Source organism: Mercenaria mercenaria, chromosome 2 (assembly GCF_021730395.1).
Source record: "Mercenaria mercenaria strain notata chromosome 2, MADL_Memer_1, whole genome shotgun sequence".
In the NCBI taxonomy this organism is placed as follows: domain Eukaryota; kingdom Metazoa; phylum Mollusca; class Bivalvia; order Venerida; family Veneridae; genus Mercenaria; species Mercenaria mercenaria.
Window position 1 is genome coordinate 65,018,748 of NC_069362.1, and position 22,357 is coordinate 65,041,104.

The 22,357-nt window shown below is 35.5% G+C and overlaps 1 protein-coding gene across 7 annotated transcripts in view; it reads left to right on the forward strand.

Annotated features, from left to right (window-relative positions):
- LOC128555180 (caspase recruitment domain-containing protein 11-like) overlaps positions 1-17,576 on the forward strand; it is a 77,975-nt gene extending 60,399 nt beyond the window's left edge. For all 7 annotated transcript variants that reach the window (XM_053536771.1, XM_053536772.1, XM_053536773.1 and 4 more), the window contains 8 exons: positions 462-632; positions 1,904-1,986; positions 2,584-2,616; positions 3,657-3,773; positions 4,777-4,826; positions 11,825-11,937; positions 14,086-14,186; positions 15,094-17,576. In XM_053536771.1, the coding sequence (XP_053392746.1) occupies positions 462-632; positions 1,904-1,986; positions 2,584-2,616; positions 3,657-3,773; positions 4,777-4,826; positions 11,825-11,937; positions 14,086-14,186; positions 15,094-15,305 (880 nt within the window). In that variant the 3' untranslated portion in view covers positions 15,306-17,576. The remainder of the gene's footprint in view (positions 1-461; positions 633-1,903; positions 1,987-2,583; positions 2,617-3,656; positions 3,774-4,776; positions 4,827-11,824; positions 11,938-14,085; positions 14,187-15,093) is intronic.
- Positions 17,577-22,357: the final 4,781 nt, after the last annotated feature.

Here is a 22,357-nt window from a genome sequence, read left to right on the forward strand (position 1 = left end):
CAGCAAGTCATTCTGCCTCCGCGACCAGTGCAGACCAAGACTAGCCTGCACATTCATGCAGGCTGATCATGGTCTGCACTATTCACTATTCAGTCAATAAATTTTCAGTGAACACCCCTTCGAATAATAAATGGTATTGGCCAAATTGAATAATGGATCAGTCCATTTTAGAAATTTAGCAGGATAAAGGTTAAGATATGCTTAGAATGATCTACCGGTATGTAGATGCTTATGTTTTCTTTGATTGCATGATATTTTAGAGAAATTGTGACAATTTTATTTCATGGTCGTTTTGTTTCTACGAATGTATAAAGAGATTGTAGATGTTATTCCTATATGTTGTAAACTATATATTAGAAATGCAACTATGTTTTGAAAGCTTGAACCTTTGATGATAGTATATGAAGTGGATTTATACTTTGGTAGTAAGTTCAGACTGACCTCTAATATTTGATTTACAGGTGTAATGTAAACTTAGACAGTAAAAGAGATGACAATGTCAATTTGAAGCCAGGAGATATATTTCTGGTGAAGAATTCTTGTTACGGAGATGAACAGTGGCAAGGTCATGTGATAAATGCAGCAACAGGTGTCATGACAACCACCCAGTCACTTATACCCAACATGCAACAGTAGGTATTTGGCAACAAATGAATTTCATGTTACCAATATGTGTAACAGGTTGAAAATACTTCAGGCCTGACAGGGAATCGAACCTGGGACCTCTCACACCCAAGGCGGATACTACCACGTCACTATGAAAGCTAGCTCAATAGCAAGGAAGAATAAGTGAATCCTTATGCTCTACCCTACTACATTATGTGGTAGCGGGTATTATGGCAGCTGTCTCTTATACAATGAATACACCTCTTTTTTAATCTCACACCAAAATTTCATGAATTATGTTCTCCTTTTACTACTTAATGGAATTGATTGAAAATTAACTGTTTAATTGTGATGCTTTTTGGCCATATCTCTGTGTTTACTAAATGGATCTGATTCAGACTTAAAACATTTGTTCCACATCATCACCCACATCATGTGACTCAAGTTAATTCCGGCACTGATATTTTATGAATAGAGCCCCCTTTTATGCAGTTTCACTCCATCTTAGTTATTACTAAATGGATTTGATGCAAAGTTAGAATAATTATTCCAAATTTTTAGGCGCATGATAAGACATATGGTTGCATTATTCTTCCTTGAGTTATGTCCCTTCTTTACAATAGTTATTGCTTTGATACACTTTTATTCTATCTCTGTTCTTGCTAAATGCATTTGACTTGAATTTAAATTATTGTCTGGGGCCTCTGTGGCCGAGTGGTTAAAGTCGCTGACTTCAAATCACTTGCCCCTCATCGATGTGGGTTCGAGCCTCACTCGGGGTGTTGAATTCTTCATGTGAGGAAGCCATCCAGCTGGCTTACGGAAGGTCGGTGGTTCTACCCAGGTGCCCGCTCGTGATGAAATAATGCACGGAGGGGCACCTGGGGTCTTCCTCCACCATTAAAGCTGGAAAGTCGCCATATGACCTATCATGTGTCATTAAGTACTCCAGTGACTGCTCCAGCTTCCTGAGATGTGCCCTATTTCACTATCCAGCATCAAAATAGTCAAGTGGACTATCTCCTGTAAAACCTCTTGTTTAATTGTACTCAGATGATCGTTATTTGTTTACCAGTTTCAAAGCTTCACCGTCTGAAAAGAATGTTGCACATTCCTATTAAAAGAAACTGCACTGTGTGTAAACCATAAATCTATTGAGCATAAACATAGAACTTCCATATATAGAATTACCTCCCATAAAACTCGGGATTGTTTCTTTTTTTAGGCCACCTTTACATAAAACATTATGCTTCACAGAGGGATTGAAATGACCTACATAGTTCTTATTTTATTACAGAGCAATGCGATCTTTGGCATGTGTTCGTTGTAACAGTACAGAAGAAGAAGAATCAGGCAAAAGACGTGGCTTCAAAGTCAGAGGTAAATAACTATGAAGTGGAACAGTGCTTAAATACTGTTGTTCTTAATGTTGTTCTGCTCCTTGGCTTGAAGGCTTAATAATTAGCTGTCTTATGTTGTTTTACAAAGTTTATAATACTTGTCTATTCAGCAGAAATATTTTATTTAAAATTGCATTATTATAAAGTATTGGCCCCATTTAGGGGCTGCTTGAGCTAAAAGTAGAAATATTGTTAAAAAACTTCTTCACATGAACCTAATGATAGATCTTCATCAAACTTTATCTGTATTGTCATTGAAAAGTCATCTCCCAAGTGTGTTGAAAGTGGGGGTGGGGTGCTTGACCACTTTCAGGGGCTGTTAGAGCTAAGAAGTAGATATACATTTAAACTTCTTCTTCCAATGTACTGCTTCACAGTTCTTCATCAAACTTGATCCATAGCCTTAATATAAGGTCCTCACTCACTTTTATTCAAATGGGAGTTTTTGGTCCCTGTCAGGTGCTGCTTATTAGAGATAGTAATGACCCTCTTGTTACTATTATAGCATTCTACAGCTGTGTATTGATAAGTGACTGTAAGAATGAAAACTTCCCATGTTTACTTCTTGTTGTTGCAGGTCAGGCTTATGACAGAGTACTCCCAATGAAAGGTAAGATCTGTTATAAAACAACTATATATATAGTTCAAATGGCTTTAAATTAATTAGGTCTTGTATCTATACATTGAATAATATTAAATAATCAGCCACAACCATACATCTGCTTCTACAAAAATGTCGATTTTTCAAGTTTTACTTTAATTAACTAAAGGTCTTCATTGACCAATGATACCTGTTAGTAAATGTTAAATTTAAGAAAATATTTTTAAGATCTTTTAAGAACATATATGGGCCACACCATGAGAAAATCAATGTAGTGGCTTTGCGACCAGCATGGATCCAGACCAGCCTGCGCATCCACGCAGTCTGGTCAGGATCCATGCTGTCCGCTAACAGTTTCTCTAATTGCAATAGGGTTTGAAAGTGAACAACATGGATTCTGACCAGACTGTAGTGGCGTGTTATATACTACTGGGAAAACTTTGAAAATCGCCTGATTGACTTTGTTACTAATTAGAGATGTGAAACTGTAATGGTTCAGAATAAACTGTAGATAGATGGTGATGGTCCCATACCTTCATACTGGTTTAACTAAAATATCTTCTTTTCTGAAACTTCTAGTAAGAAAGCTAAATCTGCATAGACCATCCTTAAGTTGGTTCAAATGGTTCAGCTTCACTACATTTAAAAACAACCAGAAAAACAGAAAGTATCCAAGCACTGAATAAAAAACCTGCACGGATCCTGGTTTAATAGCTTAACATATAAAAGTTCACAAGATTTAATCCACATACACACTTCGTATGGACATATATATCCAAATCACTGTCAAGATGATTTCCACAGTTCCTTGAAGTAAAATCATAGCTTTCTTGTAAAAAGTGTGGCCACAATTAGGCTAGTTTCTATATGTGTTTATATGCCTATTTGAGTGAGCCTTTACTGCAATTTCTAACTTGCATTTATACATGTTCAAGAAGAGAAACAAAGATACATGTAATGAAAAAAGGGTTGTGTTATGAGTACAGATGTTCAACAAGTGAAGCAAAGGTGGATATAATGAGTTAATATTGTTTTGTGTATATCTTCAGCATCAACAAAACTTCCAGTGTATATTATTGGACCAGACAGCCAAGTAGTATCTGCCATGCTTGACTTAATCTCTGCAAATCTCTCACACAAATTCATAGTGGATACAAATAATGCAGGTAATATACTGTAACTGTACCTCCCATTTTACCAGACTTGTCCTAAAGTATTCTTCAGATTATTTGTTTTTAAGGCACACATGGTAGATGGGGAAAACCAGTGTGTAACCTCTAGAAATAAAGTTGTTATTAACTTACTTACTTACTTTTACAAATTGTCCTATGTAGAGCATAAGACTTGTAACAACTTCTGAGCCCATTGTTTAGAATACTGATTTATATGTCTCCCACCACACAGTGGTGTTGGAGACATATTGATTTACTCCTGTCTGTCTGTGTGTCTGTCACTCTGTCACAAAGCTTGTCCGCACTCTTAAGTCAAACATTTCTTATCCGATCTTCAACAAACTTAAACAAAATGTGCTTGCCAATAAGTCCTCGGCCAAGTTCGATAACTAGCCAAATCGGCCCAGGCTCTTTGGAATTATGGCCCTTGACCATAATTACTGAACCATTCATCCTAATCACCTAGACTCATAGAAATGCTGAACCATTCATTCTAAAACTTGCACCAAAAACTATTCATTCTAATCACCTAGACTCATAAAAATGCTGAACCATTCATTCTAAAACTTGCACCAAAAACTATTCATTCTAATCACCTAGACTCATAAAAATACTGAACCATTCATCCTAAAACTTGCTCCAGAAATTACTGAACCATTCATCGTAGTCCACTTAGACTCCCTAAACACTGAACCATTCATCCTAAAACGTATTCCTGAAGGGTACTTTTTTTTTACTATTCAGATGATTAGGCAGTTGTGGGAGACATGCACTTTTCTCAAAAGCAGCTCTAGTTTTAGTTTAAAATAGCTTTTTTTTTTGTAAATTGCATAATAGATCATAATTTAGCTGATATAGGGATATGCAAAAAGTTATGACAAATTTTCCCTTGTATTAAACTTATGTTTTTTTAATTTAGTTCTGTAAGATGTATGCCTCACACATTACAGGAACGAATGTAGGGTAGATATTGTTATACATCTGTTATTCATTTCAGATACTGGATGTGTAGCTGACGCAGGAGGAGAAATGGAACTCTACAGACATGTAAATAATTTCAAAATAATTGTACTTCCAATTTAGTTTATCCTTGAACAGTCCAGATGTCCTGTGGACTTCAACAGACCTTCCAGCAGAAATATAGAATTTAATAATTGCCCCTTAGCAAATTCAGTAGGCCTATCAGTCCAAAGATTATTAATCCCCTGTTGTTCAGACCAGTTTTGGGGGACTATAGGAGTGCACCTTTTCATCAGCAAGTCTGTCTGGTTAGACTGGTTATTGCCCTTTTATCATTTAAGCAGCTGCATTTTCATATTCTGTCCATAACTGTGCCATCCTTCAAGGGATTTGATATTGCTTTGCACAGCTGTTTTTCATAATAAGTTGACTTTTCATGCACAAAAGCCAAGCACTTAGTGTAAAGGTCAAGGTCACATTTGATGGTCAAATGTCAAAAGGGGTTTTTCCCTTTCTCCCAGTCCATAAGTCAACCATCCATCAAAGAATTTTGATAATTGTTAATTTGCACAAATATTCCTCCTATATTGTGATGATGTGTCACAACTTCCAGAATCCAGCTTAAAGGTCAAGGTCACACTTTGAGAAAGTATTCACAGTGCAGTTTAACTTGCCGTCCATCAGGGGATTTTAATATAACTGAATACAAACATTCCTCATAATTGGATGACATGTGTTGTGCAAGACCCACACCCTAGAGCAATGGTCAAGTTCACACTTGGAGGTGAAAGGTCAACAACATTTTTCCCCTCTGTGCTCCAGAACTCAACCAACCATCAAGATTTCAGTAAGACTTTAGACAAGTATTCTCCATATGACAATGTGTTATGTGCAACACCCATACCTCAAGCTTAAAGGGCAAGGCCAAAGATATTAGGTCGTTCTTCTTGTCAGGTCTGCAGCTTTTTCATGCATGCATATATATTCAGATAGCTTGGCATAAACATTCTACACATTCTAACAAGCTGACAAGCTAATGTGTTGTGCAGATACAAACATACACGGAAAATAGTTGGTATATTTTTAGCTCACCTGAGCAATGTGAGTTTTTCTGATCCCTCGATGTCCGGCGTCAGTCGTCTGTCGCCATTTAGCTTGTTTATGCGATAGAGGCTGTATTTTTCAATTAATCTTGATGAATTTTGGTCAGAATGATTACCTTGATAAAATCTCGGCCAAGTTCGAAAACGGGTCGTCTGGGGTCAAAAACTAGGTCACTAGGTCAAATCAAAGAAAAACCTTGTGTATGCAAAATAGAGGCTGTATTTTTCAATCAATCTTCATGAAATTTGGTCAGAATGATAACCTTGATGAAATCTAGGTCAAGTTCGAAAAGGGGTCATCTGGGGTCAAAAAGTAGGTCACTAGGTCAAATCAAAGAAAAACCTTGTGTATGCGATAGAGGCTGTATTTTTCAATTTATCTCATAAATTTTGGTCAGAATGATTGCCTTGATGAAATCTAGGTCAAGTTCGAATATTGGTCATCTGGGGTCAAAAAGTAGGTCACTAGGTCAAATCAAAGGAAAAGCTTGTATATGCGATAGAGGCTGTATTTTTCAGTTGATCTTCCTGAAATTAAGTCAAAATGATAACCTTAATGAAATCTAGGCCGAGTTTGAAAATGGGTCATCTGGGGTCAAAAAGTAGGTCACTAGGTCAAATCAAAGAAAAACCTTGTGTATGCGATAGAGGTGGTATTTTTCAATTGATCTTCATGAAATTTAGTCAGAATAATTGCATTGATGAAATCTAGGTGAAGTTTGAATATGGGTCATCTGGGTTCAAAAATTAGGTCACTAGGTCAAATCAAAGAAAATGTTTGTGTATGTGATAGAGGCTATATTTTTCAATTGATCTTCCTGAAATTAAGTCAGAATGATTGCCTTGATGAAATCTAGGTCAGATTAGAATATGGGTCATCTTGGGTCAAAAAGTATGTCACTAGGTCAAATCAAAGAAAAACCTTGTGTGTGCGATAGAGGCTGTATTTTTCAATTGATCTTCATGAAATTTGGTCAGGGTGATTGCCTTGATAAAATCTACATTGAGTTTGATGATGGGTCATCTGGGGTCAAAAAGTAGGTCACTAGGTCAAATCAAAGAAAACCCTTCTGTATGCGATAGAGGCTGTATTTTTCAATTAATCTTCATGAAATTTGGTCAGAATGATTGCCTTGATGAAATCAAGGTCAAGTTCGAATATGGTAGTCTGGGGTCAAAAACTAGGTAACTAGGTCAAATCAAAGAAAAACCTTGTGTATGCGATAGAGGCTGTATTTTTCAATTTATCTTCATGAAATTTGGTCAGAATTATAGCCTTGATAAAATCTAGGTCAAGTTCGAATATGGGTCATCTGGGGTCAAAAACTAGGTCACTAGGTCAAATCAAAGAAAATACTTATTTATACTCAAGATTATTTGCTGTTAACATGAACTGTTAATAAACTAATATTTTTTATATTGATAGATATTTAAAACTAGTTATTAACTGTAGATATGTTGGCATGTAAGTTCAAACCCAAACATTTTGCAGTATTGTTTTATAATATATATTTTCAAAAATTCAATCAGCCTGCAGTGGTAAATTCAATAGCTTTGCAATGTTAAATTCAATAGCTTTGCAGTGGAATATTCAATAGTCTTGCAATGGTAACATTAATAGGCCTGCTGTGATAAAGTCAGTAGGCTTGCAGTGGTAAATTCAGTCAGCCTGTTGTGGTAAATTCAATAATCTTTCAACAGTAACTTTAATAGGCCTGCTGTGGTAAAGGCAATAGGCTTGCAGTGGTAGATTCAGTCAGCTTGCAATGGTAAATTCAATTAGCATGCAATATTAAATTCAATAGTTTGTAGGGGAAAATTCAATAATCTTGCAATGGTAACTTTTAAAGGCTTGCAGTGGTAAAGTCAATAGGCTTACAGTGGTATATTCAGTCAGCCTGCAGTGGTGAATTCAATAAGCATGCAATTAGCTTTGTAAATTCAATAGCTTTATAGTGGAAAATTCAATAGTATTGCAATGGTAAATTTAATAGGTTTGCAGTGGTAAAGTCAGTAGGCTTGCAGTGGTAAATTCAGTCAGCCTGCAGTGGTAAATTCAATAGCTTTGCAGTGGAAAATTCAATAGCTTTGCAGTGGCATATTCAGTTAGCCGGCAGTGGTAAATTCAATAGCTTTGCAGTGTTAAATTCAATTGCTTTGCAGTGGTAAATTCAATAGCTTTGCAGTGGCAGATTCAGTCAGCCTGCAGTGGTAAATTCAGTCAGCCAGTAGTGGTAACTGCAATAGTTTGCAGTGGTAAATTCAATAGTCTTGCAATGGTAACTTTAATAGGCTAGCAGTGGTAAATTCAATAGTCTTGCAATGGTAACTTTAATAGGCTTGCAGTGATACATTCAGTCAGCCTGCAGTGGCAGATTCAATAGCTTTGCAGTTGACTATTCAATAGTCTTGCAGAGGTAACTATAATAGGCCTGCAGTGGTAAATTCAATAGCTTTGCAGTGAAAAATTCAGTCAGCCTGCAGTGGCAAATTCAGTAGCTTTGCAGTGGTAAATTCAGTCAGCCTGCAGTGGTAAATTCAATAACTTTGCAGTGGAAAATTCAATAGTCTTGCAATGGTAACTGTAATAGGATTGCATTGGTAAATTCAATAGCTTTGCAGTGGTAAATTCAGTCAGCCTGCAGTGGTAAATTCAATAACTTTGCAGTGGACAATTCAATAGTCTTGCTATGGTAACTTTAATAGGATTGCATTGGTAAATTCAATAGCTTTGCAGTGGTAAATTCAGTCAGCGGTAAGTGAAATAGCTTTGCAGTGGAAAATTCAATAGTCTTGCAATGGTAACTTTAATAGGCTTGCAATAGTAAAGGCAATAGGCTTGCAGTGGTAGATTCAATCAGCCTGTAGTGGTAAATTCAATGGACATGCAGTGGGAAATTCAATAGCTTTGAAGTGGAAAATTCAATAGTCTTGCTATGGTAACTGAAATAAGCTTACAGTGGCAGATACAGTCTGCATGCAGTAGTAATCTTAATATATTTGCCTTGGTAATTCTTCAATAGGCTTGCATTGGTAGACTCAGTAGGCTGCATTGGTAAATTCAATAGACCTGCAAAGGTAAATTTAATAGATCTGTAGTGACAGATTCAATAGACTTGCAGTGGTAAATCAAAAGGCTTGCATGCCAAATTCAATAAGTTGCATTGGTAAATGCAATACTTAGTAGGCCTGCAGTAGGCCTATCAGGATTAAAGACTTTCCAAGTGGTAAGTTTTTGAGGGCTGACAAACTTGTCTGCCAGTCAAGAAATTGTTATGCCCTCAAAGGAAGGCATATAGTAACTGAACTGTCTGTAAGTCTATCTGGTCATACATGGCTTGTATGTAGCAGAACTTGAAAACTATGCCAAGCATTCAAATTTGAAATATAGGTATCTAAGATATAGTAACAGTTTGTGTACTGTCCATTTCTGATCTTTAAAACAATGGTTAGTTATAGATGAAAGCAATTACAAGTTTTGTATTTCTAGACATTTCATACTGATTTCTTCTGCATTAGCCACATGTTACTAGTATTTAGATGTGATGAACTTGGTTGTCTAAAATAGATATTTCTGTTTCTTCACTGGGAAATATAACTTAAAAATAATGTTATTATTTAATGAAAAGTTTTCAAATGAAGATTTTTTCAAGAGGTATTATGCTCTTTAGGCAGTAAGGGACTGTGTATTGTCTAGCAGTCTTCTTTCTCTTGTTATACCCCAACAAACAAAGTTTTTGGGGGTATATAGGAGTGAGCTTGTCTGTCGGTCTGTCTGTTGGTTTTCATGACTCATGAAAGGCTTGACAGATGTTTTTAATATTCGGTACCCTGGTGTAACATCATAAAATACAGGTAAAGTTTGACTTTGAGGTCAGTATGTCAAAGGTCAAGGTCACTATGACCCAGAACAGTTAAATGGTTTCTGGATGATACCTTGAGAATGCTTGGGTCTAGGATCATAAATTTTTGTACACAGATGTAACGTCATAGAATACAGGTCAATTTTGACTGAGGTCAGTAGGTCAAGGTCATAATGACCTGGAACAGTTAAACGGTTTCTGGATGATTACTTGAGAACGTTTGGGCCTAGGATCATGAAAGTTGATAGGGAGGTTGGTCTTGACCAGCAGATGACCCCTATTGATTTTGAGGTGGTAGGTCAAAGGTCAAGGTCACAGTGACCCAGAACAGTTAAACCATTTCCGGACAATAACTTGAGAACGCTAGGGCCTAGGATCATGAAAGTTGATAGGAAGGTTGGTCATGACCTCTATTGATTTTGAGGTTCGACTTTGACATTGACTTACTTCTTTGACAAGACCATATTGTGGGGGTATAATTTGTCACTCCCGTGACAGCTCTAGTTTTGGTACCTAATTTAACAAATAAATATTTTAGTATCTTTCCCAGATTTCGTAAGTTTTTATGCAGATAGAGTCTGACATGTAGAAAGTAACTGTCAAGTTTAATTTGGCATTCAGAATTGCTAAAGTAAAATCATCTATTGTTAGCGATAGAAAACCAAATTACTGTATTGCTGGTTGAGTTTTATATGTTGTACATGTTTTATTCATAAATCATCCTGATTGCCAGAATCTATAGAACATGCTTGATATATGTATATCTGGAATGATTGAAAACTTGACAAACACATAGGCTAATTAGTTTCATTGCTGGTATTAAAGCCCAAAAAGTTATGCCTGTCTGCATCTAACTCAATTAGCAGTCTGTATACTGTACCTTACTCAATTAGCAGTCCCACTGGACAGTCGTGTATAAAAATACTGATATCTGTATACAACCAGATACGGCCTTGCTGACATGCGCTAATGAAATTAAATGGCTCCATCTGGAGCTTTAAATTATGCACTTTGATACATAGCATCCATTGATTTTGTGCAGGAATCAATTACTTCTGTCTGTGAAAGGCATACTGGCCCTCTGTCAATCTAAAACTAATGGCCTGAGAAATAATAGAGAAACAGAAAAAAAACCCGTACTCTATGCTGCATACTTTTACAAGATGCACTAAATAACTGATAGCTTGACTAATGGTGAATTAAAAGTAATATCAGATAAGTTTTATGTCAGAATTGTACAAGCTGTATTGTACAACATGTACCTAATTCTACATTCTAGAGTTTTATAAAGTGTTCTGAAGGTCCTCCTATTAGTACTGAAGGTGTGACTCTTGGTTCTACAGACCCACCCATTCGAACTGAACGGGTAACCTAGGTTCTACAGACCCACCCATTCGAACTCACCCATTCGAATTGAATGGGTAACCTAGGTTCTGCAGACCCACCCATTTGAACTGAACAGGTAACCTAGGTTCTACAGACCCACCCATTCGAACTGAATGGGTAACCTAGGTTCTACAGACCCACCCATTCAAACTCACCCATTCGAATTGAATGGGTAACCTAGGTTCTGCAGACCCACCCATTCGAACTGAACAGGTAACCTAGGTTCTACAGACCCACCCATTCGAACTGAACGGGTAACCTAGGTTCTACAGACCCACCCATTCAAACTCACCCATTCGAATTGAATGGGTAACCTAGGTTCTGCAGACCCATCCATTCGAACTGAATGGGTAACATTGGTTCTACAGACCCACCCATTCGAACTGTACTAAATGGATGACCTAGGTTCTACAGACCCACCCATTCGAACTGAATGGGTAACCTAGGTTCTAAAGACCCATCCATTCATACGGAATGGGTAACCTAGGTTCTACAGATCCACCCTTCATACTGAGATTTGACCCTTGGTTCTACAGACCTGTCCATTCATACTGAAGGTGTGTGTTTTAACTTCCTTTAATATGAGGCAGAACTCTCCAAATTTTGCAAATGGTATAGCTGTCAGAATTAGGACATTTGGTTTGACATGCTACATAAAATCTAAAGAAAATATAAAATAGGACATGAAAAGGTATGAATATATTAAGCATTCTCTTGTCCCTATTTCTTACAGGACATGCATATAGTGCGGGGCGGGAGGCTGGATCACATGAAGTCACATCGATCCATACACAGAGTAACTGTGCTTATCACCATAACAGCTGAAATGTCATCTGCTGATACAAAGTAAGCTCTTAAGTGTATATATAGTCTGATATTTTGTTTGATAAGAGTCATATTTTGGGTACTGTATGGTAGAAAAAAGATTTATAGCGTCATGTACCAATCTGTTCAGTAATGTCTTAAGTTCGTTTTAAGCCATGTCGCCTATCTGAATTCCGTGAATGGACCAGCTTATGATGTCATCAGTATGGTGGCCATTTTGTAATTAAAAATATGTTACTGTCTTTATATGATTGTTTGGAAATACTTGTTTCTGATGCTTAAACATGTTAAAATGGGTCATATACATTTTATATTGTAATACATGAATAATAATTTCTTATTTCATTATTTTGAATAAAAAGGAACTAACTTATATGATATTAAAGATTTGTCATGCTCAAATTACATATTTAAAATATTTACAACTGCCACATAAAATAAACATTCAAAAGAAAGATTTACAGAAGTCTTTTGACTCTCTTCTTAACTTTTACCCTGATGAACCTCTAAAATGGACTGGTCTATCAATCAATTTGTGCAGAGTGCACAAACCAGGACACTAGGTTAAAGATGAAGGTCCAAGATCAAGTAGGGCATATTTGTGTCCACTCCGTATGTTCTTGAGAGCCCAAGTGAATTATTCTGGCATGATATAACTGATTTTGAGTGTATTAATTTAAGTAAAACACAATTTTACGATTCTAACATATTCTTTATCTAAAACAGAAGGTAATTAAAATATAGTAGGGCTCTTTCTTGGTCAAAACAAACAGAGTGACGTCATCACCCGTTGTCATGACGTCATTTTAGTGTAAGCGTGTTTTAACAGAAACAAGCATTATTAGAATAGTAAACAGCAGAAGATACGTTACAGTAACTTTTCATTCACAAGTCTGCAACAGGATTGTTTTCTTAAGGTAAACAATCAAAAATGATAATTGCTGATACAGAATGTTAAGGTGTATGACCTAGCTGAGATTCAGATAAATTTGTTTGCTTAATTAAATCTGAAGTCATGTATATTTGTTCTATAAAGAGCGATTTACTTTCATGTACCTTTCAGGTTTATTTGTAAATAATTCAAAGAATTTTGCCGACAGTCAGTTGTAAAAATGTCTGTGATAGAGAAACAAATTTTATTTATTTAACCTACTTCTGTCAGACTTTGTTATTTTGCAAGTATTTTCCAGTAATATTTCTTTTCATTGGCAAGAATTGTTGTTTAATCTCTCTGTTGTCTGGTGTAATCACAACTAAAACCTTGAGATTTGAATAGCGTGGATTATAGACTTAGTACAAACACACAAACTGGCCCTCAAGAGACCTCATTAAATGTCTGGTATTGAAAAGGGCTAGACTTAATTTGAAATATTTTGTGCAAACATTTCTTAGAAGTTTATGGCTTTTATATGTTTATGTCTGTGTATGTGAGGGACATTAATTTCTTTCCCTGTCTAACTTTCTCTATATAGATCATATATTTTATTTATGACAATTCAAAAGATTGTTCAGTGTTCAAAACATTTTCAATGACAAACTTTTTATGATTACTGGTATGAAAGTTAAGTTGTGCGAAAAACATCAAATGATTGAAGTGGTGTTTGTGTGTTTTCATATTCGGTGTGCTACGTTACATTGGTAGTAAAGCTTCTCCTGTCATTAAAATGACAATTTTAACCCTTATCATGCTGGACACGACTGATTCTGCCTTTGCGACCAGTGTAGACCATGATCAGCCTGCACATGGAAAAATTGTCAAAAGGACGTTAAACCCGACCACACACACTCCACCTTTGATTCATGTGGGGATGTTGGCTGTTACTTGCGGAGAACAGGTTTGTACTGGTACAGAATCCAGGAACACTGGTTCGGTTAACTGCCCGCCGTTACATAACTGAAAGACTGTTGGAAAACAGCGTTAAACCCAAAACTAATAAACAAATCTTCATCATGTATGACATTTCCTTAATCACTCAACCATGAAGACGCTTTCATAACATATTGTAATATTCTTTATTTTGGCATATATATAGAGTTGTATCAAATAACTGCCTCACTGTTTGGTTTATTCATATCATGGATGTTCTTTTATTGCAGGGTCATTTTGTTCTTTTATATTTTAGTTTTGTGGCTTATATTTTCTTTAAAGAGATTTTGTTTACCTTTTAGGAAGCTGTTTGGAACTGATTGTGATGTTGAATGTAAAAGTAGTACCATTTCACAGTGTGAGACGGTTAAACAAAAGCTTTCTGATTTTGGGCATTCTTTTGGTAAGAAGTAATTTTTTTCCCCAAATTTTCTGATGAACATACTTTCAACTTCCCCACCAGTTCCCAAACTTTCAACAGAGATTTGACGAACTATTTTTCATTATATGTCGGCTCTTTCAGCTAACAATGATATTTTAGTATCATACAATTTATTTATTTAAAGAAATTTGTAGGGAAGTAATTTCCATGGGTTAGGCCATACTTCACCTTTGTTAAACTGTTCAATCATTTTTGATATCTGCTAAAAGGTTTTAAATTTTGCCAGAGAAGCTGGATTGCCATGAAAAAGAAAATTTGAATAGCACAGTGATTTGGAGAGAGTGACATTTAGTTTACCAGAGCACAATGAGCCAAGGATCGCTCCCTTTCCTGCTTTTTGTACATCTTTTCATCTAAATTCTTCTCTTAAACCATTTCAAGAAAGCTGATCAATGATGAACTTTATTAGAAGGTTTGGGTTGAAGTATAGAATGCAGCCAAACAAAAGAAAAGCTGTCATAAGACATATGTTCATAAGATGATCTTCTTTCAAAGTTGTTGAATGCTGCATATTTTAACTTATGCAAAAATGTCTTTGTTGTATTCTGTTAAATTGTTACCTATTGTATTAGCTGAGAAACTCAGATAGGTGATTTAAAGCCGTCATGACTGAGCCTTTTGTTTGATAGACGTTTTAGTGGTTCTGTTCGTGACTGGTGAATCTGTCTTTTAAATACAATTGGATGTATAGACCATTTTATTATCTTAATTGATACGCTATATATTCCAATACCACTTTTATCTCCCTGACTTGAAGAGGGAGGTACAGTAGTGAAAATGAATTTACAGAACCCTCTAGGGAAATCATAGGAATGTCCACATATTGTGTTGTTGTACTCGCATCTTAACTTTATTTATGACATTTCAGAAGAAATCTGCATTCCATCAGTGCATACAAAAGAGGCATTATTGCGCAGTTTCAAGGCGTGTATTGAGACGGCACAGAATCGTATATTGTGGTTTAGCAGTAAGGAAATGGATGAACAAGTGGCTAATAGATATCCATCCTATCTCGGACAACTGTGTGATTTATCCAAAACACTGGCAGAACTTTCCAAACAAAAATCAGAGCAGCAGTGAAATCCTTTCTAGTACAGTCGAATATTGTTTGCTTGATTATTGTTCGCTCGAACTTGATGGGATCAGCAAAATTTGTTTGAGTTATCGGTTGTTTGAGCTATTGAATAAAATACACTATGCAGGGGTTTTGCCGGGATTTGACAACAAATTCAAGCAAAGGGAAATGCATGAATTATCCGAGTTCGTGTGAACAAAGTTTGACTGTAGTTGAATGTGTTTGTTTTTTCCTGTACTAACTTTATATTTATAATAGTTGTGAAGTGATAACAACTTATTTTTCTATATATAATGTGGTCATTTTCCATGGATGAAAAAATGTAGAATAAGAGATGTATATGATTATTCCAGCATGAAGCTGCTGTTTTATCATCCTCGAGAATTTAGTTGTGTTTTAACAGGAGAGTAAACATGTATTAACAGGGAGACCACAATATGTCATACTGTTAAGACCTTGGTACATATATGCGACTCATGGCAAATTCTGTTCATCACAATGATGCATATTTAAACAAATTTGAGATGGGCTGAATGCTCATCACAAAATATTCTGCTGAATCACTCTGGGTACCAGTCACCAGCACCTTGGCATTCTTCAGATGTTAGGTTACACTTAACAAATAAACTTTATTTCAGGTTAAAATACAATTAAAAAGTTTTGTTTTAGAAATCATAACCATAAAATCACACACTTTTTAGCTCACCTGAGCCAAAGGCTCATGGTGAGCTTTTGTGACCGCTCAATGTCCGTCGTCAGTCATCCGGCGTGCGGTGTTTGTCCGTCAGCAATTTCTGAATAATCTTCTTCTTGAAAACCACAGGGCAGAATTACACCAAGCTTCACAGGAATGATCCTTATGTGGCCCCCTTCCAAAATTGTTCAAAGAATTGAATTCAATGCAGAACTCTGGTTGCCTTGGTAACCGAAAGGGAAAACTTTAAAAATCTTCTTATCCAAAACTGCAAGGCATAGAGCCTTGATATTTGGCATATGACATCATCTAATGGTCCTCTATGAAGACTGTTCAAATTGTGCCCCTTGGGTGAAAAGAGGCCCCGCCCTTGGGGTCACAAGTTTTACATAGACTTATATAGGAAAAAACTTCAAATATCTTCTTGTCTAAAACCACAAAACCTAGGCCTTTGATATTTGGTATGTAGCATTGCCTCGTGGTCCTTTACCAAAATTGTTCAAATTATAACCCTGGGGTGAAAAGGGGCCCTGCCCCGGGGGGTCTCAATTTTTACATAGAATTATATAGGAAAAAAACTAAAAATCTTCTTCCCTGAAACTGGAAGGCCTAGGCTTCTGATATTTCGTATGTTGCATTGCCTTGTGGTCCTCTACCGAAATTGTTCAAATTATGCCGCTGGAATGAATAGAGGCCCTGCCCTGGGGGTCCCAAATTTAACATAGGATTATATAGGGGAAAAATACAAATCTTCTTGTCTTTAAGTTCAAGGCCTAGACCTTTGATATTTGGTATTTAGCATTGCATAGTGGATCTCTAACAAGATTGTTCAAATTTTGCTCCCTAAGGTGGAAAGAGGCCCTGCCCTCGGGGGTCACTTGTTATATGAGTTATATAGGAATATATACTTCAGAAATTATCAGATCATATTTCCTAAACTGTTTAATTATAATTACCCGATGACCCCAATCGATTAGGGGGCACTTGACTGTGACCTTGACCTACTGACCTACTTTCTTGTTTTTTAAGATACAGCCTTGAAATTTGGATGACATGTACAGTTTTGCACACCAATCTTAAAATTGACTTTCAGTGACCATGAATGTGACCTACTGATTGGCTTTCTAATATTTTAGCATCAGTGTGCCATTTTAAACATGTGGCTCTTATTACTCAGGTGAGCGATTTAGGGTCATCATGACCCTCTTGTTCACTGTCCAAGATTATCTTGTCTATTATTGCATTAAGTGTAGAATAAAGAGAATAGTGTTAGATGTCATAGCTTTCCTTGCTGTTAGTGTTGTTATCCCCCGCGAGGGTGGAGGGATATTGTTTGGCGTTGTGCGTCCGGCTGTTCATGTGTCCATCTGAAATTGAAAATGCTTCTTTAGCTAGAATCACCAAACCTCGCTTAATCAATGATTACCACATGGTCTTTGCGCACATTTAGCATTATCCCCCTTGCCGCATTAAAAGCAGTTTTTCCCCTTGATTTGGTAAACAAAAATAAAAATGCTTATAATTCAAAAGTTATTTTAGCTAGAATCACCAAACCTTGCAATAAATATTCATTAACAGATGACCTTAGCTCACATTTAGTATTATCTCCCTTGACACAGTAAAAGTAGAGTTTTCACCCTTGATATACATAGGGCAGTTTTTTCCTTAAATTGTGTAACAAATAGGGACCAATAAACCATGGCACAGTCCTATTATACATAACTAACTCATATCAGAATGTTAAATATCTTTCAAAATTCACAAAAATGACCTATTCACCGGGGGATATGAATTCACTGAATTTGCTTGCTTTTGTTTGTAATTACTTACAATATAAACATATTTACCCATGTGTTCAGTATCATCATGTAGTATAATGTATTTTCTATTGACTGGCAAACCAATGTTAATTAACAGTCTACCAAAGTCATTAATGAATGTTAATTATATCAAAGTTTCAATGAACTGACTCCGCTGGGCATTACCCACTCCTCGAGAATGTAAAATAGGCGCATTAGTCAGCATAAAGAAATGACAATCATCAACACATTTCTAAGACTGAAAGAGATTATAGTTCTGTAAAATCATTTAATTTCATGGGCATGAAATTTTGTGGTTTTTGTCAAAATGGCAATTTCGTGGGGATATGAATTTGTGGATTTCAATTTTTGAACGTAAAATGAATGGGAATTTTACTTGTTTGTTGGGATTAAATTTCGTGGATTGGCTCAACCTCTGAATCCACGAAAATTAGTCCCCCACGACTGTTAATGATTTCACAGTATATAAATTTGCTTCTTTTCTCTACATTATACCTTATCACATAATATGCTATCATGTTAACTAGTGAGTGATGTAGTTTGTCTGGGTTATCACAAAATTTGTCCATGGAATCTTCTCCTAAACATCTTGTTGGATTTTGCAGAAATTTTACAGCAGTTATTTATATGGTGTTTAGTTTTACATTCTGTTTGGATAATTTATTCCAATTCATAGAAATGATCATTAATTGGCCTTGTGGGCTTAATGTTTAAATAGTTTTTCACACGCTTATAACCTGCTGATTTTTTGTACAAATTCTACATATTCAGTTTAGGAGTCAAGTCCCTGTATTTCCTTAACTCTGTGTCAGTTTTCGATTAAACTTTATAACAATGGTGTGTATGAAGTTAAGTTGTACAAATTAATGACATGAGCCGTGCCATGAGAAAACCAACATAGTGGGTTTGCGACCAGCATGGATCCAGACCAGCCTGCGCATCTGCGCAGTCTGGTCAGGCTCCATGCTGTTCGCTTTTAAAGCCTACTGCAATTAGAGAAACTGTTAGCGAACAGCATGGAGCCTGACCAGACTGCACGGATGCGCAGGCTGGTCTGGATCCATGCTGGTCGCAAACCCACTATGTTGGTTTTCCCATGGCACGGCTCGCATATTCTTTACGGGTTATTTACTGTGGAGTTATATAATGATCTTCTCTTTAAAAAAAATGGCCAGACTGCTTCTCATATACTATTACTGGGACTTAAAAATGAAACATTTTATGAATGATCATTACTAAGCCTTTATGCTAATACTTGTATCTTACTGTTTTTATAGCTGAAAGGTTTTTCATATAGATTTTTATAAGATATGCATACTTTAAAGATTCTTGTCTTGACTTCATTTTCACAGCCCCTATATGGATTTCAGTAAAATTTCTCAGGTGTGACTTGTGTAACTTGATCCTTCCATAGGACCTTTTTACAGATTTTATTATTATTGTATTTGGCCTTTTTGTTCATATTGTCACCATGTTCTTGTTAGATGGTTTTGCATGGTATTGACTTTTGATTATAACAACTTTTTTAGCAAAGGCAGTTTGCATAGAGAGATATCTAGGTTTTTTAACTCAACCTGTCATTTTACTGTTGATTTGTATCAGACAGTACCTTTAATGAGCTTTTCCTTTTTATTTCTAAGAATTTTTGATGGGAAATGATGAAAGATTGGTAGAAGATGTCTTACTGTGCATTCACGTTCTAAGTGAAATGGTCATCCATCAAATTACTTTGCAGTATTATAAATGGGAAATACTACTTTTGACTGTTACGGCATACTTTGACATTGTAAATTCATGAAATGTATGGTTTTTTGTGTTAACGTGATGAAATGCTATTGTACAATTCGATTACAGTAATCAGCTTCAGATATAGTAGTTTGTGGCCAAAAAAACTTTACTTTGTAATATGGCTATTTTCATGCAGTTTATCTATGAGTTGTTTTAAATCTCCCGCCGATGAAATCGAAGGATAATGAAATGGTGTCATGCATCGTCCGCGCATTACTCAATAAACTAGCAGTAGATTAATAAACTTGAAATAACTTATAAGCCAATTACTGCAATGATGCCGTCAAGTTTTTTTTTGGATTGTCAATTTCTCTTGAGATATTGCCTAGTTTATGAAAATGCAAATGTCTGTGAGGCTATTTCTAGTAAACTAGCAGGTAGAGATTCATAATTGAAATAAAGATGAACAACTACTGCATGATGCCCGTTAAGTTTTTTGATTAGGTCTTCGTAGATATATTGCTCTGATTTATTGAAAAATGCCAAAAGTTCGATCCGCAGTCATTTTGTCAGTAACTATGAGGTAGGATTCATAAAACTTGAAATAAATTTGACCATCTCTGCATGAGCGCAATTTTTTTTTTTTTTGCATGGTCATCTTCCATAGAGTAATTGCCTTGATGATGAAATCACATCTGCAGCGATTTCAGTAGCAAGGTAGGATTTAAAAACAGTGAAGTTGTGTCCACACCTGGTCAACAACTTGGCTTCCTTAGGTCACCATTATTGACCACCCCGTGGTCATCCCACCACCCAATAGGCCATCGTTGTTTTCATCAATATTATGAAAAATGGTAGATTTTATACCCTCCTGTGTCACTCTGGTCCCCACCACCGCATACAAAAAAAAAGCATTCATTTTGTAAATGATTTTGATATTGAAATTATTTGCTTACTAGTAACATCCGGAACTTTTGCGGATAGGTACTTTTTCGCCAATTTCACCACAGCCCTTTGGTCGGGAAACCTTTCATGATTTGCTTGTTTTATTGTATATGAACAATGTTTAGATTATCTTTCCAAGTTTGATAAAAATCAGAGAAATGTTCAGAACATGTAATGATATATTTCAATTGTTTCCAAGCTTTTAATTTGCATCTGCTATTAGTGAATTGTTATCAAGATATTTTGATAAGTCCATGCAATCTTTTGCAGTCGAATTTTTATTTTTTTAATAGTAATACCTGTTTTATTCCATTTGTGTTTATAATATTTGTTAGAAATATATCAGGTATTTATTTTACATGGAAAATGTTTTTTATTTGTGTTTAATAGACGAAAAAGTTATTTACTCATAACATCTACTTTATGATACATATACTTTACATTGTGATATACACATTTTGTTTGGCTCATGTCTGGATGCATGCATGAGAAGCTAGTTTAAAATTTATCTTATTATAGCTGTTGTTACACATTTGTTACCAGATAATACATTATTTGCTCATGAGTTTATTTTCAAAGGATGAACTGTGAGGATAAACATGGTTATGTCAGAATAAAGTAATTGTAATGAAACCTTGCAGGAAAAGTATAATTACATGAAACTTGTTGGAAATAAATTAATGCAACATTTTGTTATGGAAAGTATATTATTGAGACTTGTTATGGAAGTATTATTAAGAAATTTTTTATGGAAAGTATAATTGCTATAATGAAGAATTGCCTTAAAAATATTATAATGAATTTTGTTATGGAAAAGTATAATTCATAAAATTTTGAAATAAAGTAGAATCAGACATAGGTGTCTGTTACTCACTAAGAATGCTTTGTTCTGTTATGGATTGGATGTACGTCAATTATCTAATCCCAGCGTAGTCATTAGTTACAGTTACGTTAACCTTATTAAAATATGTTCGCTTAAATATGTTGATGTTCAATTTTTCAGTATTTACATCCAGGTTGATTTCATAACAATTAAAGGATAACACTTCTTAGTCACATATAATATATATATATGTATAGAAGATAACTTCAAATGTTATGTTTGCATGCTTCATGTTTCCTGTAATAGATTGATTGCTTTCTATTTTCCATAACTAATTACAAACTCTTTTCGTTTGTACGCATAATTTAGATATATCTCCAAAACATGTTGAGAGATTAGTGTCATTACTTAGTACACATTGTGTTTGCTGGTATAAAGGCCCCTATTTCACCGCTGAAATAAAACCTAAGAACTGATGTATGTTTTTTATCAATATTATAATCAAAATGATTTGTATATAGTCCCATGTCCAACCACAGACACACTTACAGTAAACAGATGATACCTTCATTGGTTGTTGTACAATTCGCATTGTTCACAATGATGACAACAGATCATATTCTATATAATGTTAAGCATCCGAATAAACCTTGGCGGAATGTCATTTTGCTGTCTTCACAGTTGCTTTTTGGGGGAAACAGTTTCATTGACAGAGCATTTGCTATGTGATTTTGTTATCAGCTTGTGTCCATCCTTCCTGAAACTTCTTATACAAAATAACCAAATTCGTATTAACACTGATGACTCTCTTCAATTTTTTTCAACTGTTCTATTGATGATTTTAGGCTCCTGCAAGGTAAGAATGCGAAACATTTAACAACTTTTCTTGTAACCATGATAGATCTTCCAACTTTTTGTCATATCCGATGACCTTCTTGTCAAGAGTTTTAAAGTCTGTAATATAAACATGTATTTATTTTCATAGATCTACTGTTTTTATGTTTGGTTTTCGGCACTCGTATCAGTAATTTTGTTACATTACAAACA